General features: G+C 39.0%; 1 protein-coding gene across 1 annotated transcript in view; it reads left to right on the forward strand.

The window, feature by feature from the left end:
* Positions 1-7,435: 7,435 nt before the first annotated feature.
* Positions 7,436-18,122, forward strand: part of LOC108580011 (diacylglycerol kinase 1) — an 89,462-nt gene continuing 78,775 nt past the window's right edge. Inside the window, exons 1-2 of the mRNA XM_017943661.1 lie at positions 7,436-7,499; positions 15,922-16,010. Coding sequence (XP_017799150.1) covers positions 7,436-7,499; positions 15,922-16,010 — 153 coding nt within the window. The remainder of the gene's footprint in view (positions 7,500-15,921; positions 16,011-18,122) is intronic.

The raw sequence follows: 18,122 nt of genomic DNA on the forward strand, positions 1-18,122 counted from the left end.
TTCAGACCGGCGAGATATTGCGTTTCGAGGGACGAAACTTTCTAATGGATCGCGTCCAAGATTCATCACTTCCACTTTTCTGCGCCACCGAAAACGAAAATTTCCTCTGGCTTTCGTGTGCAACATTTTTATATCGCTTAATGGTTCAATTATATTTTTTTTTCTCGCTAGGATATTAACGCTATACTTGCATAACGATATTGGAAGAGTTCGGCTTTTTAGATTTTCGAAGATTTCGCGTTTCGAGGGATGAAACTTCGTTTTTAACCCTTTCGTTACTTTTCGCGAAAATTTATCTCAATTTAGTATCCGTCACAGACACGACAACTTTCTTGTACCACCAATGGTCGAATTTTTAGATTTTCGAAGATTTCTTTTTAGATTTTCGAAGATTTCGCGTTTTGAGGGATGAAACTTCGTTTTTAACCCTTTCGTGTCCAGTGGAACGAATATCTTCCACTCGAGTACTCTCACGATATTTAATTTGTTTTTTAGCACCCATCACGGAAACGACGACAACGTTCTTATACCACTAATGATCGAATTACATTTTATTCCACGGTATTAACCCTATATTTGCATAAAGACGCAGGAAGAATTGCACAGTAGTCTCTTCAGACATTCTTCCGCCATTATTTCCCAACGATTAGTTCCATCGTAAGATAAAAAAAAAATGCAGGAAATTAGCAGAGAACTGAGTAGTCTGGTTACTGCACCTAATACTTTAATTGGAGTACAAGATACTCGCGTCGAGAGGTCATTTAGCAACAATCTAATTGGAGATATCCCGGCTGAGCTACTTTGCGTAACGATCCTTGTGCCAATAAAACCAGTTTCATCTTCCACCTAGCTTTTTTCCCCCCTCTCTTTCGCCTCACGACGGAGAATTAATTTCAATTTTTCCAATTACGTTCAATCATCACCCACAGTGTAATTCCTGAGTGTTCGTAGTTGGTGATGAACGTTGCGTAAGGTTACCGTGTTTTATGTAACAATAGCCGGGTTTCGTGCTGTTGTATTTTACCCTAATTCGTAGGCGAATGTTATTAAACGGTGTATGTGTGCGAGATGTAATTTACAGGTAGAGATCTCTGGTTGATAAGAATCTACGATGTAATGAACGCGCTGGATATTTGGATCGATAAATTTTTTAGTATCTCATCGCACGCGATGTGACCCCTTAGATGCAATCATAACTTCGTTAGCTAGATTAATAGTCGTGTTTATTAGTCGTTACTGTTTGAACATACGAGATGTATTTTCTCTCTCTCTCTGACAATAATTAAAATAGAAGCGATATTACCAATAATTTAAAATAAAAAGCAAACGAAAGGAGAGCGAGCAATTTTTGTTATCTTCTTTGGCTGGAACGATAATGATAAGGCTGCGGAAAATGTATGTTTGGTCAGCACTTAACCAGGCTAATTTGAATAATTGAGGTGAACGACGTGGTGCACGCAGCCAGGAATAATTAGTACACTTTCTACGAAGGGACGCAAGATCCATTAAGAGAAACAATAATTAAATTGCACTTCCCCCCGCGGTGCATTTATTTATGGGCTCTAATTGTCTTCTCGATTTGCTCGTTTATCTGCCAATCTCGGATAATTATTCTTTCTTTTCTTCTCTCTCTCTCTCTCTTTGTCAACGGAAGCTGCGTGAGATGTGATTGTTAAATGATGATTCGCGTGTCGAATTGTTCTGAATAATGTATACTTGTGTTATACGGTACACGAAAATGTGTACGATTGTTGCGGCGCGTGAAGATTGTTACTATGGAAATCGGCAGAGAATTATGCGACTGAGTTGAAAGACTTTCCATCAGGGAGTCAACGTAAGTTGAGGTATTGTACCATGCATTATGTAACAGGAATTTCTACCTCAATTTACATGACGTGAACATAATTGCAATTAGTTATCAACGCCCTTACCATTGCATTATCGCAGAACAGTAAGTTCAACCCGTAGAACCCGGTTATCTAGGTTAACTCAATTATACCTCTAATCTAACAAATTGCCAACGTTCAACGCCTTCGAACTATCAAAAGAAGAATATACGTTAAGTACCTTCGTGAAAAAAATAATCGAGTAGACTTAGGCGTTAAATCATCGTCCACTTCTCTCCGCCTCTATTGTTCTATATACGTACACTACCGGCCAAAAGTTTCGAATCACCTCCCACTTCTCATCGATATTAAATCCGCTGCTAATTTTTTATAGATTCGAAGTTTATCTCTATTCTACATTTATCAATTTGTCTCATATCAATTGATTCGAATGATAAAAGATTCACAAAGTCGCTGACTTTTTTCTGGAAATTTTTCTGGAAATTGCAGTGCTCAGTGGTTAGGTATTGCCCGGTATTGTATATACATAAAAGGCGGCATTAATCTGTAAATTGCAGTGCTCAGTGGTTAGGTATTGCCCGGTATTGTATATACATAAAAGGCGGCATTAATTCTTCAATTAACAACTTGAAATTAACTCGAAAAGTCCAAGCACCTCTGTGTTCTTTAATCCAACGATCGATCGGTTCAAATCCGACGATACGAGCAGCGTGTTTCTAGTCACACCGCGCTCCTGAATCGCCTTTTCATCAGCTTTTAATTACGAGCACACGGCCTCTGGAATTACTCCATTAGCGAATAAAAGCTGGTCCAGCTTCCCCGGTTCCTTTACCTCTTTTCGACTGAAACGTTCGTTGCTTCAGCTTACGGGAAATTCACTCGAACAGTTGTTTCCCCGCTCATGGACTTGCTCGTTCGTTTACTCTTCGATGAAAGAGACAGTGGAGAAATGAAAAGGTGTAAAAATTGAATATCTCGATTAAAATTATTCATTTTGACAATGTTTGAGAATGTTTGGAGAACGTTCGAAGGATGTTGGAATGCACAAAATGCAATCCACAGGAAGAACTGACGATTCGATATTCTACTTAGAGGCGTGATAGGTGAATTTTCATCGACAGCATGTCGATCGATTGAAAATGTCCCCATATTTTCCTATCTCGCTGTTACACGCGTGATGTATCGCCCCGACAGTGACATCACGTGGAACGTACACCTCTCAGAAACGGCTGTTCCTTTCGCGAAACTCCGTACGTCCGACCAGCTTCCATTTTAACGCCCTCGATCGGAGCCCATCGATATTTGTCAACCCGTTAGTGCTGGATTCATCTTACTTAAGTCTCTCGGTTCTACTCTCGTGTACCGTGCTTATCGACGACACGATGCTGCGAAATCGTGCTCTCGCTGTTCTTGGGAAAACAAGCAGATGAATACATTTCTGCTGTAGCTCAAGGATAGCAGAGTAGCTGACGATGAAACGAAGTTAGAATTGACCAATTAGAGGATGCTGTTCTTTTTCCTTTCTTTTTTTTTTTTTGGTTCGTTTTCTTTTCTTTTCGTTTAGTTAGTGGCCAATTAGGGGAACGACGTTCCTTGAATTTTTTTACGCTTTTTCTTTTGATGTCGCGACCTTTGAAGGTGGAAGATTCTGCGTGGAATCTTTTACAAATGTACCCACCGATCAATTTGATTATTTTTAGTCGTTTACTTGTTTGTTACTTATTTTTGTCAAACGCGTGAAACAAAGTATTCTGCAGTTCTTTTACTGTTTTCTTCTAGTAGTAGAAGTGTCGCGTTTAGAGAAAAGTTTATTTTAAACGTGGTAATATTCGTGGCAAAGCTTCATTCACGATCCTCGGAGAATTGTCCAGCTCCTAAAGGTACATAACAGAAACTAAATGTCTATTGTTGCATACTGGTTTGGAAGCTCACAGTGCAAGAAAGTGCACCCCAAGGTGCGGCTTCCAGAGTGAAGAAAAATAGTTCCTAAACCGTTGGCCTACATAAAACGAGACAAAACCTTCTTTCCCTTAGAATCTCTCTTCATAAATCCAGCTAATCAAGCATTTCACGATGAGCGAAATACAGCTTGCAGAGAAGAAACTTCTCTTCAACGACTCGACAAACTTCCTTCGCAGCTGTTCGAAAAAAAAAAAGAATTGCTCCGACAACAAAAAAAAAAGGAAAGAACTTACTACAAAAGCTGCGAATAAAAATCGAACGAAAAGAAAAAAGAACCCATTAATTACATACACCAAACTCGTGGAAACTTTTTATTCAGATCAACCAGATAACATTTCCTTTCCCTCTCTCTTTCTTCGTCGTCCATCGGAATACTCTCAATTTCCTATCTCCGCAGAGATTCGTGTAATTTCGGAAACTTTTTATCCGGACCGCGAACGTTAGGTAACATCATTCTAACTTTCCTCAACTATTATCTTATGATAATTCTCCGTGATCGATCGCCGCGGAAACTGAACTGTTTCCGCTCGTTCCCCCTTTAACCTAACCTCCAGCAAAGAGAGAAAGAGGGGGGGGGGGGGGGGGGAAGGCGAAGAAAGAGGATTTTCAATTTTCGGATTTGTTTGCACGCGCCGATGGAATTCGTGACTCGCGTTCGAACGTTGCTTTTTCCAGCTTCTCTCGCTGTATATCCTTTCCTTTTGCCCTCCACCCTAGCCGTCTGGAATCCTTTCCACCCGGTTTCGCCCACGACGAAATTGTCCAGCAACAGACGGCGGCGTTTTATTTAACGCCGTATCGTCCTCTGATCGGCCGCGAGTAGGAAGTTCGAGATAAGAGTAACAAACTCGGCTCGCGTCGCTGTGCCGACGTGGCCGATAAACTTCCTTCCGGGCGAAAACCGACAACTTCCGGGATATTTGCTGGTGAACCGGTAATTTCACGCTCGCATCCTGCCGGTTGCCGTTTCCGAGTTCCCCAAATGCTCTCCGGCTAGCGTTTAGATGGAAAGTAGGAATTAAATTTCCGGAGAGAGTCCAGCTGGAGGAGGCCTACTCGAATATCGAAGGGATGGAAACTTTTCGTTCCGTCGACAGGTACACTAACTTCTCGTCTTTTGCTTGGGGATGTTTCTGAATTCTTGCGTTTCGCGGGTGAGAGAGAAGGTGAAGCTTGAAGGGAGAAGAGAATTTTAGGTAGAAATTGGTTATATTGATTAGGGTGGTTTGTTCGATTTATTTTATATTTTTGCTCTTTACAAAGAATCTCTTTTTTCTCGCTATGGTTTGCAGTTCTATATGTTTTCGATATCTAAGGCTGGTTTAATTAGCAATTTAGCAAGAAATTTTCTTTCATTCACATTTTTAACGCTTAAAAGTCTGGACTCCTGAATAATAGCGAGAATTTAACCCTTTACATTCCACTGGGGCCTCTACAGTGACATTTATAATAACTAAATTCGTAGAAATTTATAATTCTTTTTTAAAACAAAATTTTCATTTCCTAAGTTTCCCTGCAAAAATGTGTAATAACTTTTCTTCTCGCGAACGAAGAAAAATCGAATAGCCATCATTTTACACAGAGTTAAATACAATCTCCTGCCATCAAAATTAAAAATTCTAATGTACCTTCGTCTTTCTCCTCACGAACGAAGAAAAATCGGGTTATAAAGGGTTAACTAAATGAAAACAGCCCCTAGGCATCATCAAGAATTCCTGATTAACATTTTCCTCTCTCACAACCAGAGTTCGCAAAGAATCTACCGTAGAAACGTCCAGGCGAGTCCACGAAACTCTCTGTTTCTCCTACACACACACACATTGTCGAGGCAATTTATCCACGTAGAAAACTCAAGGGGATCGTTTTGTCCTAGAATTCCGGGTCCGTCGTTTCCTGTGCACGTCTCGAGTCGTCAAAAATAGTCTTAGGATCGCGACTCGCCCCATTTGTCGCGGACACGACGTAGAGAAAGACGGCTGGAAGGTGGTTTTTCGGTGGAAAGACGACGGGGGCGAATATCTCGGTGAAATCCTTTATGGTCTCTGACGGTCCTTGAATCTGCGGAACTCCGTAGGCAAAGCTTTTCGAGTGTCCGCGAGAAATAAAAGCACCGCTGTGAAACGAGCAGGAAAAAAGACGTCGAGAGAAAGAAGTGTGTATATTCGTTCGAGTTTTCCCTCGATTTTTCGACGCGAGGAGTCAATTCGTCGCGCGGGTTATTGGATTTCGCGATGGCGAGAAAAAGAGAGAGAGAGTAATCGTTTATTTCGACAAACAGCGTCGAACGGCGGAAAACGCGGTCGTGTTTAACGAGATAATTAGCCGGTATTTACAAAATAATCGTAGCTTGGGATTTCGCGTGTAGTAACGAGCGAAACGAACGGTCCGGAACGATCGTTTTTGAAAGTTGTGAAAAATTCATTATGAGAGGAAAAGAGGAAAACGGAGGAAACGGGAAATGGTGTGCTCGTCGCGCAGGCTGAGAGTCTCGTTTGTAGCATAAAGTGAACGTTAAATTAACGTGGAAGTAGTTTGTCGCTAGCCCTAAGACTGCCAGAAAAATAGGTCGTAACAGTTTATACAGCTTGCAGCTGGGGAGAGCTTGTGTATAAAGATGTTGGATAAATTTAAGAATGTATAGTCACTTTGGTGTACCCGTTTTCAGACGTAAAAACAGATTAAACAGAATGAATTTTTGTAGCGTTAAGTGTTTGTCGGATGGTATATAAAAGTAATGCTTCGCTGCAATTGATAAAATACGATAAGGGAGTATTAATGATAATTTGATGCAACTCCCAGCGGTAAGATAACTCTTATGCAATTGGAGCGATAGCTGTGTGAACGAAGAATACTTGAGATCGAGCGATAGAGGTATGAATGAATAGTGTTTGGACCGAGTGCGTGGCCACGTAGAGATTTGGATAGACGTGACCGAATGTGTTTTAAGAATATCCGCGTTCAGTGAGAGAAATAGAGGAATAGTGAGTCGTGGAGCGAGAGTTAGAGAAAATTTAGATCCAAGAGTGCAGAGTATTTGAGAACGCGAGAGTTAGAGAAAATTTAGATCGAAGAATGCAGAATATTTGAGAGCGTGAGAGTTAAAGAAAACCGAGATCGAAAAGCGCAGAGTATTTGAGAGCGTGAGAGTTAGAGAAAATCGAGATCGAAGAGTGCAGAGTATTCGAGAGTTAAAGAAAATCGAGATCTAAGAGCGCCGAGTATTCGAGAGAACTGAAATACCGTAGCCTTTAGTATTCCGTATTAATATTAATGTATATTCGTACCTGTTATCAATTTTATCGAGTACCTGTCTACAGCCCAATGCTACAATAAAATTAACTCCAACATGTATTAAAGATGAAATTTCTCGTTTAAACAAGCTATCGAAAACTTTTTCCAACGAAGTGATCTCCAACTATTAGAATCATTTGTTAGAACAGTCGATATGCTATCACGCGAATTTCTAGAACCTTAGAAGGTGAAACGAGCTAACATCTCTCCCGTACAACGATGGATTGAAAAGCTTTTCCTAATCCGGCGATATCTTTCCATCTACAGGTGACGACTTTCAGCGTTGAACAATTGGGCGTTCGTCCTGCGGGAGATAGAGACCAGAAGAAGTAAGGATGGCCTTTCACTGGGATAAGCTCTCACCGGCGGAATTTCAACAGCTCCAGGACTTGGCAGCTTGTAAGTAAAAAAGCGAAACAGTCGGCCCAGTTGTTGCAACTTTCGCTTCACTGGAACTCTGTTACCAGAGTCGAGGCTGAAAAACCGAGCTGTCGGTGGTAGTGTGCATTTTTTAAAGAAGGGAAACAGAAAATTCTTCCTACTCGACCAAAATTTCCTTCGTATTTTTCACTACTCTTATCTATCCCCCTCTAGATTTTCTCTTATCGATCGAAGAATCCTCGATGAAATTAATAATACTCCCAACAGAGTTTCTTTCCTTTTTTTCCCGAGAATGATTTCCATGGGTAATGCAATTAATCTGTGCAGAATCCGCGATAGAAAGCCACGGTCTGTAACACGCTCGTTGTTTATGGAATTATGTAAATTTAAGCAACATCTTCTGCTAAGGAAGTGGAATTTATTCGGGTCCCGTCTTCTTCAGTAAGACACAATGTGTCTCTCGGATATATTCGAAATTTTCAAGTGTACATTTTTCTTAGGTAATCCACGTTGAGATACGATCCTCCGGCTCCTCGTATTAATACCATAAACAGAATCGTATCCACGGAAACTTTTCATTTTACAGTCTCGTTAGCATGAATCTTCCAACGTTCCGCGGAAAGGCCACTTAAGTGTTACGTGTTTATCGTGTTTGACCATAGCGAACCACTTCTACTGTGTCCCGGTAACACCGCAGAAACGCCGGCCGCTGTTCTGTGGTATACGCACACACAATATGTCGAAAACGAAATCGCTAATTGACCGAGCTCTCGAACGAGCAGCAATTACCGTGTCAATTTCAATTTCCAATTGTCGCTTTCTATAAATTCTCAAACAATCGAACGTTTTTTGTTTCGATGAACTAGCGGTACAATTGGAAAATAGCGGAGAGAGAGATAGAGAGGAAAATCGTGATCGCCGTTCAATTTCCGCATGGTTTGATTTTTCATTTTTTGAAGAGTAGCGTAACATCAATTTCCCGAATTTTTCCCCCGGAGGCGATTCTCAGAGCGGAAATGCGAGTTTCCGACGTGCACGTTAATCACGCGTGCCGTTTGGCCAGAGCGCGATCCATCATCGTTCTCGTCAATCGGCCCGAAAATAGTCGACGCCCAAAAATATCCTGTCCGTTAAGTGCATTATGACGTCGACGCTGGTAGATTAGGCCAATGGTCTCCTATTATTAGTCAATTTATCGGCGTTGTTTCTTCTGCAAACAACTAAATCCCAGATGCCCGACGATCGATCTCTTTCTCTCTGTCCCTGTTCTCTAATCTTCTCCACGATTTTCTTCTTCCTTATGGATTGAAGCTGGCCAATAAACCTTCCTACAATTGCAGCTTTATCCTTGCCCTTTCTTTCCGGAATATCCATTTGAGAGTTCTATATACCTTTCGTCTCCACTCGAAGACTCGAGTAATACCCCGCCGATATCGGTTTAATTGCCACTGTAGGAGACACGGTGAGATGTTGATATTTGTCTCGTGAAAACAGGCTAGTAAAAACGTGGATTCATTTTATCGGAAGTTATATCGTTGAATAGAATGGAGTAGAATCGAATCCTTTCTCTTACTATATCAGATTTTCTTGAAGTTGGTATATTTATTGGTAGATATGAGAAATTAATTTGTGTTGAAAAATCGTGAAATCATTTCGCTTTCAATATTTCTGATTGACTAAGAGATACTAACTTGCAATTGGAATCATTTTAAGGAGGAAGAAGTGCTCTTTCTAAATATGTAATATGAAGAACCAAATTTAAGTATTTTAGTTGAATTTTAATGCTGTTTTGTCTCATAAAGTTATTTACAAAGAATATTGGTCAATCCCACGAAGTTTCCTCTATAAAATTAAGTTTTTTAAATAATAAAGCAATTTTAAAATCCTAGAGAAAGTTCCTCAATTTACACAAGTTATTGAACTTATCCCTATCTCTTAATATATCTCAAACTTATATGTATATCTACGAGCGCGCACATAGTGTTCAATTTTCTATCTTAGTGTTAACTTATTTCATTTTACGAACTAATCTCAAAATGGCTGTGTATATAAGTAGTACCCTTAGAATTAATTTTCTATCTTAAAATTAACTTGTTTCATTTTACAAACCAATCTCAAACTATCTCTTAACTGTGTATATATTAGTACCCGCAGTCCACTCTGTATTCCTAAGAAACAGAGTGACTACGGGTACGCGTAGTTCTCAGCTTGGTATCCCTTCCCAAAAATTCTCATTTCTGGAAAAAGTGTACCAATTACCAGGTCCCACCACGAGGAGGTGACTACGCACGAGACCCGACAAAAACAAGGTCCCTACTGGCAACTCTCTATCTTCGGAGATACGCGTTACTCATTTGCAGCAAAAGAAAATAGACACTTTACCAAAAATTCGTGTCTTTAAAAATATTTCGCGGTACGCTATACGAGTGTCTCATATTTCACTATCATTCGCCCGTGAGATAAGATTCGAAACGACAAATTCTCGATTGCTCGAAAGAACCGACGAGCATACGCGACGTACTTGTACGAGTATCGCGCGCTATTCGTGGGCAAGTGCGTCACGTAAAAGCTCGAAGGAACTGAGCGATCGAGAATCGGTATTCGCGAGAACATTATTGTTCTATGTTTAGTATCGACGTTGGTAAAAATGCGGAAGGCATTTTTATTAATTATGCTACAAATGAGTCGCGTATCTCTGTAAGAGAGCGCGCACATGGTATTTAATACAATTTTCTATCTTAGAATTAGTTATTTTATTTTATGAACTATACTTAAAGTTAAAACGCACGCATCCCACGATGTCCATCGATGGATGATTCAAATATTTACTAACTTATTTTATCTTATGGACTACTTAAAGTTAACATTTGCTTGGTTCACATTCGCATACTTTACAGTATTTTATATCACACGCATGTGGCACTCTACAATTTTCTACTCATTTTCTCATACAAGTTTACATGAAAATCAGTAGAAGGAAGGGAAATATCTGAAAAGATAATAATTTTGAATATATTAATTAGATAAATCGACGATTATCAATTCGAAATGTTCCTTTGTTAGTATAATTTTTTGAAATAATAGGAATTACCTAAGGCATACCAACTCTCAGATCTATCGAGCCTTTGAAATTCCCTCAGTGAGCCATTTGCATCCTCCAAGCATCGAATTTTGCTTTAAACAATAAACAATAGGAATTACCTAAGGCATACCAACTCTCAGATCTATCGAGCCTTTGAAATTCCCTCAGTGAGCCATTTGCATCCTCCAAGCATCGAATTTTGCTTCCACCACACAGTTTTGAGTCCTCCAAGCCTTGAATTTGGTTCCACCAGTGGTCCAATGCCAGATTGAGAGACCCAAAGCCACATTGAGAGACCCAAAGCCAGATTGAAGGACCCAAATGCCACTTTGAATGACCCAAATGCCACTTTGAATGACCCAAATGCCACTTTGAATGACCCAAATGCCACTTTGAATGACCCAAATGCCATGAATGACCCAAATGCCAGATTGAATGACCCAAATGCCAGATTGAGAGACCCAAATGCCAGTTTGAATGACCCAAAGCCAGAGTTGAATGACCCAAATGCCACTTTGAATGACCCAAATGCCACTTTGAATGACCCAAATGCCACTTTGAATGACCCAAATGCCACTTTGAATGACCCAAATGCCACTTTGAATGACCCAAATGCCACTTTGAATGACCCAAATGCCACTTTGAATGACCCAAATGCCACTTTGAATGACCCAAATGCCACTTTGAATGACCCAAATGCCACTTTGAATGACCCAAATGCCACTTTGAATGACCCAAATGCCACTTTGAATGACCCAAATGCCACTTTGAATGACCCAAATGCCACTTTGAATGACCCAAATGCCACTTTGAATGACCCAAATGCCACTTTGAATGACCCAAATGCCACTTTGAATGACCCAAATGCCACTTTGAATGACCCAAATGCCACTTTGAATGACCCAAATGCCACTTTGAATGACCCAAATGCCACTTTGAATGACCCAAATGCCACTTTGAATGACCCAAATGCCACTTTGAATGACCCAAATGCCACTTTGAATGACCCAAATGCCACTTTGAATGACCCAAATGCCACTTTGAATGACCCAAATGCCACTTTGAATGACCCAAATGCCACTTTGAATGACCCAAATGCCACTTTGAATGACCCAAATGCCACTTTGAATGACCCAAATGCCACTTTGAATGACCCAAATGCCACTTTGAATGACCCAAATGCCACTTTGAATGACCCAAATGCCACTTTGAATGACCCAAATGCCACTTTGAATGACCCAAATGCCACTTTGAATGACCCAAATGCCACTTTGAATGACCCAAATGCCACTTTGAATGACCCAAATGCCACTTTGAATGACCCAAATGCCACTTTGAATGACCCAAATGCCACTTTGAATGACCCAAATGCCACTTTGAATGACCCAAATGCCACTTTGAATGACCCAAATGCCACTTTGAATGACCCAAATGCCACTTTGAATGACCCAAATGCCACTTTGAATGACCCAAATGCCACTTTGAATGACCCAAATGCCACTTTGAATGACCCAAATGCCACTTTGAATGACCCAAATGCCACTTTGAATGACCCAAATGCCACTTTGAATGACCCAAATGCCACTTTGAATGACCCAAATGCCACTTTGAATGACCCAAATGCCACTTTGAATGACCCAAATGCCACTTTGAATGACCCAAATGCCACTTTGAATGACCCAAATGCCACTTTGAATGACCCAAATGCCACTTTGAATGACCCAAATGCCACTTTGAATGACCCAAATGCCACTTTGAATGACCCAAATGCCACTTTGAATGACCCAAATGCCACTTTGAATGACCCAAATGCCACTTTGAATGACCCAAATGCCACTTTGAATGACCCAAATGCCACTTTGAATGACCCAAATGCCACTTTGAATGACCCAAATGCCACTTTGAATGACCCAAATGCCACTTTGAATGACCCAAATGCCACTTTGAATGACCCAAATGCCACTTTGAATGACCCAAATGCCACTTTGAATGACCCAAATGCCACTTTGAATGACCCAAATGCCACTTTGAATGACCCAAATGCCACTTTGAATGACCCAAATGCCACTTTGAATGACCAAGCGTGAGTCACTGTGGAATGGACGACGCGAAAAGTATTTCGAAACGCGGTTTATTCAAGTTTTATTTCAGAGGGAAAACCGCGATTTTATATTATTCTCGATTTTTGTAATAAAGCAAAATTTGAATAGAATACGCGTAAAGGAACCCGTGAATTTACATTTTTCTCGATTCTATGATATAAGTAAATTTCGATAAAAGTCGCGACGATAATTTGGGAGAAGTGTCACTTGAACGCGAAAAAATATTCAATAATAATCGAACTAGGGATGAAGCTATTATTTCAAAACGCGATGCACTGACTCTAATATTTATAAAAATTCAAAAATTCTCGTGTAAATTCCGAAAGTAGATTATTAATTACGATAAACTAGCGAAACGGTTTAATTAAGGGTGGGCGTAGTGCACGAGTGTAGTGCGCTCGTTCCAAATCAGCTCACAATATACAGTACAATAATAAAATAACTAACTACTTAACATGCAAATCATGCAAACTCCTTGGATAGCTGTAAATTATTAGTACACAAAATCACATATCATCAAATAAATTCAATATCAGAGAAAATATCAGAGACATAAAATAAATTCGAAAAACTGAAAGAAAAATTTCAAATTAATTTCAATAGCTGTAAGAATAGCACGTATTATCGATTATTAAGAAGCTGTAACGAAAAAGTATTTAATTGATCGATAGCTGAAACGCCAAATTCCATTAGCAAAACATCAAATTCATTTCAATATCCTATTCGACAAGAATAAAGAGCAACGATGACTAAAATTCAAATGTTTATTTCCCTAAACCTTCCAAACAATTCGAAGTCTAATTGGGAAAATAATATTATCTTATTTCTAAACCGAAGGTCGAAGTCGCGTATTTAAAGTCTGATATTAAGTGTCTACCGCGTACCGGTGATTGTTAAAGTTTGATTTAAAAAGAAAATAGAAATGTCTAATAGGTAGTAATTGAAATTCTATAGTATATAAATTTCAGAGGAAGGTAGAGTGTGTATAGGGTGGACATAGGTTAGCTAGTAACCCTCGACCACTCTATTCACATCTCAGAACCTTTAAGACTAATTTGCCGCGAAGTGTCTAGGGCCCAGTATAAAGGGTAATGAGCTCCCGAAATTTCGGCGGGTCCTTATATACCTGCGGTACCCTCTCCCCAAAGTCATTGGCGAAGTCGTTAACAAGGTCGGGCGGGAATCGACTGTTTTTCGCGGGAGATCGTCTATTTTTCGCGGGAAATTTCTGTTCTTCTTCTATTACAATGTTATAACACGGTATAATTATTAATTTTCACAATTTTATTATTAATTTACACGATTGTTATAACACTACGTTATATATCCTTATAGCTTTCTTCAATAAAAGAAAGTACAATGGCTAAACTTAAAATATTATTGATTTGTTTAACATCTAGAAATAATTTAGAGATATTTGTAGGAAATATGTAATTAAAATAAATAATTGTATTAATAATTAAGAATGTTTTCGTGAAATTCTATTATATTACTTTCTCACGGTGAAATTAAGCTTGCGAGAGACTTGTGGTCTTCGTAAAATTATTATGCTGAATAATGTTTTACGTAAATCAAAAGTTTATTCGATTTTTGTTTATTGTAATATCACGAATTAGTTTATATCGTAAATTTTGGCTGTTTATAATAAATTTGATGTCAGCGATGATTAAAAATTAGACTGATCTGTGGTCCTGTATTAAAAATAGCCATAGTAATGGTAAAATTATTACATTAAGTAATGTTTTACATAAATCAGAAGCGTATTCCATTTTTGTTTATTATATTATATCACGAAATAACTGATATCATAAATTTTATGTTTGTAGTAAATTGGGAGTTCTGTTTACATATTGTAACGATTATAATTTTGCAGTTTCGTATTATTTTCCCTGCGACTTCTGTGTTTACAAATGATTGAAATATAGCCTACCAAAATTCATACTTCTAAACGGCATATTTATTATTCTAACTGAATTTTCTGAAATTTCGAAGAACACGTGTAAACTTCCATCGTATTTAAACAACATTCTCGACCAAATACGACAAACTAATTACCAAAAAATTAATTAAATCGACGAGAATCAATAACGATCATCGTGACCAAGAGAATGGATCGATCGAAACCGTGGGAAAACCGAGTCGTTTATAAAATTCTGCCTTCGTGGAGCAAACAGGATGCAGTTAATCGAGGAAACGACTTAAAAGAAAGGGAAGAAACTTAAGTTTGTGTGTTACTGGGTCAATCTGGCGCAAGAAAGAATCATCGTCGCCACGGTGTTTTACTTTTGGAAATTTCGGAAAAAAGTCGGCGGAGGAATAGGAGAGAGAAAGGCTTGCTTGGTGAAAATAGGAGTAAAGAGAGGGTGAGAGAGGAAGAAATAAATAGAATAGGCGAAAAGTGGAGAACGTGAGAGACCGTGAATGTGGCGATCTGCAAAAATGATGGAAGTCGTGTAAAAAGCAACTTTTTATCTCTCGGCCAATCGGAAATATTGAAGACGAAAAGGACAGTTTCGCTCGATTTTTCCAGCGTGAGAGGCTGAAATTGAAATTTTACTCAAATTAGTTTCTCATATTTACCAATTTTACAAATTTCAAATCTCGTATTTACAAATTTACCGTTTAACCCTTTCGCTGATGGCCCTTGGCGCCTACAGGCGCTGCGAATATTTTATTTCGCACACTTTCACCTCATTTTAATTCACAATGTCTGTCCTGCACACACTTCCACCTTAATTCAACGAAATAACAAATTTTTTAACATCTTTAAAGCTCCAAAACGAAAGATTTATCGATCACAATCGAACATCTACCGTCTGGTACGCGCGTTACGTACCAAACCTGCGACAGAGAAAGGGTTAAAAGAAAACAGTGACCTAATGACGCAAACTGTGCGATTTGAAACAATTCCCACGCTATTGAAACCATTCCAATGTTTCTACCATTTTTGAGACGAGAAAGCTTCCAGTTTGATCGTTTCACCGGTTCGCCACAAAAGATGTTCCTACCTTCGCAGAAACATAAAGGCAATTCACTAATTATTTGGTCAGTTCCAAATAGATTCTCTCTCTTCCTCCCTCCATATTCTATTGTATCGTGCAACGTTTGTAAGCTCGAGGTCGAATGCAATTTTGTTACACATTCTAAGCGGGAGCGCCATTACAATTCCCGCAGAAATTGCATTTTCTGTTGCGGTAAACAGGAAGCTGTACAGCGAAGCAGGAAGTCACGGTTGCTTTTAACTTCATTGTTTCAGATTCCACGCGAAAGCTACAGGATGTCCTCGCCGAATTCTGCGGATCAAACACAACGCCCAGCGGTGCGCCGAAATATCATCCAGATGGAGTAAGTCCTGAACCATATACCGCGATATTCCCAGCTCGCACCTTCTTTCCTTCGTTTATTAAATTTCACTTGTTCATCGATCTCTTTTAATCTGATTTTATTGCGTGCACATTTTCATTCACCGTGTCTCTCTATATTTCTCTCGTCGATTCTCCTGCGTACACACACGTATCACTGGAATCAAAGGATTAACGCGGAGAGATTATAATTAGAATAAAATATCCTCTTAGGGATTTCAGGGAAGAATTAAAGGTTCGTATAGAACGTGTGTTGGAGAATTGAAAGTAAATTATTCCTCGATGGATAATACCCGGCTAACGATATTATCGAGATCGTTAACACAGCGCCGCGGTGTTATGGGGATTTTATACGAATTCTCGGACACTCGTTTAATTCAACGGTGTCGATATTGAGAAGAATTCGATCCGAGCTAAATATTTCGTAATTGAAATTGAACGGGAGGGAAAAATAGACGATATTCGCGTTTGGAGAAAGAAAATGTATAGATATCGTAGGGAAGAACAAAGTGGTGGAAAAAGTGTAATTGGACGGGTCAATGTCATCGCAACAGCATGAAAATCCAGCGAAGTGCCGACGATCGAATAATACGTTCGTTGCGTGCTTGATAGCTTTAATTCTTCGAGCACGTTGTAATGAAATTACCATCTTTTTTTTTTTTCGTTCGTGCAATACAATCGTCGAAAGTGTGTACTCGTCGGTTAAATTTCACCTGGCGATACTCGAAATAATACACTCTAACGATCTGCATTTTTCGCGTGGTTCGACACGCGGGAAATAAAACGGCGACAATACAGACGGATAATGGGACGTCCTGCCGGACGAATCATCCTCGCAATTTCCCGGTAAACATCTTCCCAAGCGTATTCGAACGGTATTGTGCTGTAATCGTTTTATTCTTGACTGTTGATACGTCAGTTTTGTCTGCGCTATTTCTGCGCTGGAAAACGGAACGGATTGTATTTTCGTATAATTGACGGAGCGAAGTAGTCGACGAGGGGAAATTTGGAGTTTCAATTTTAGCTATTTTAAGAGTGAAGCGTGCCAAATGCAAAGTCGATTTAATTCAGTTTTACTTATCGGGCAATTTGCTTGGAAAGAATGTGAAAGAAACGTGCCTGAGGGGTTGTAGAGAATATCTGGAGAAGATTTCAACGATGGTGATAAATACGTTTAAGTTAATTATTCGTGAGAAGTGAAAATTGCATCCAGTGTTTTCTTACTATACAGTGTACTTAAAAAGAATGTTAAGAAAGCGTCTTAGGGTTGTAGAAACAATCTGAAGAAAGTTCCAAGAGTGTGATGATAATAGTGAAGTGTCCACATTTTTTTGAAGCATTCTAGATTTACCTAAATTATTCCTGAGAAGTGAAAATTGCATCCAGTGTGCTGAAAAAGTATATTTAAAAAAATGTGTCTTAGGATTATAGAAACAATCCGAAAAAAGTTCCAAGAGTGTGATAATAATAGTGAAGTGTTCACATTTTTTTGAAGCATTCTAGATTTAACTAAATTATTCCTGAGAAGTGAAAATTGCATCCAGTGTGCTGAAAAGGTATATTTAAAAAAATGTGTCTTAGGATTATAGAAACAATCTGAAAAAAGTTCCAAGAGTGTGATGATAGTAAAGTGTCCACATTTTTTTGAAGCATTCTAGATTTAACTAAATTATTCCTGAGAAGTGAAAATTGCATCCAGTGTGCTGAAAAGGTATATTTAAAAAAATGTGTCTTAGGATTATAGAAACAATCTGAAAAAAGTTCCAAGAGTGTGATGATAATAGTGAAGTGTTCACATTTTTTTATTTAACTAAATTATTCCTGGGAAGTGAAAATTGCATCCACTGTGCTTAAACAGAATATTTAAAAAAATGTGCCTCAGATTTGTAAATTCCATCAGCAAAAAATTCCAAGAATATGTTAAAATCCTTAAAAACACTCTTCCCGATTGAAACTACAATCCATCTCACACTCACAACTCTCCCAAAAGCACGCGCTATTCAATAAAACCGACATATCACTCGAAACCTCTCACATCCCCAAAAGTCTCGAAAATCATATCAAGAACCCATAAAAGCTTAATATCCAAAAGCAC

Source organism: Habropoda laboriosa, unplaced genomic scaffold (genome assembly GCF_001263275.1).
Source record: "Habropoda laboriosa isolate 0110345459 unplaced genomic scaffold, ASM126327v1 scaffold2, whole genome shotgun sequence".
Classification (NCBI taxonomy): domain Eukaryota; kingdom Metazoa; phylum Arthropoda; class Insecta; order Hymenoptera; family Apidae; genus Habropoda; species Habropoda laboriosa.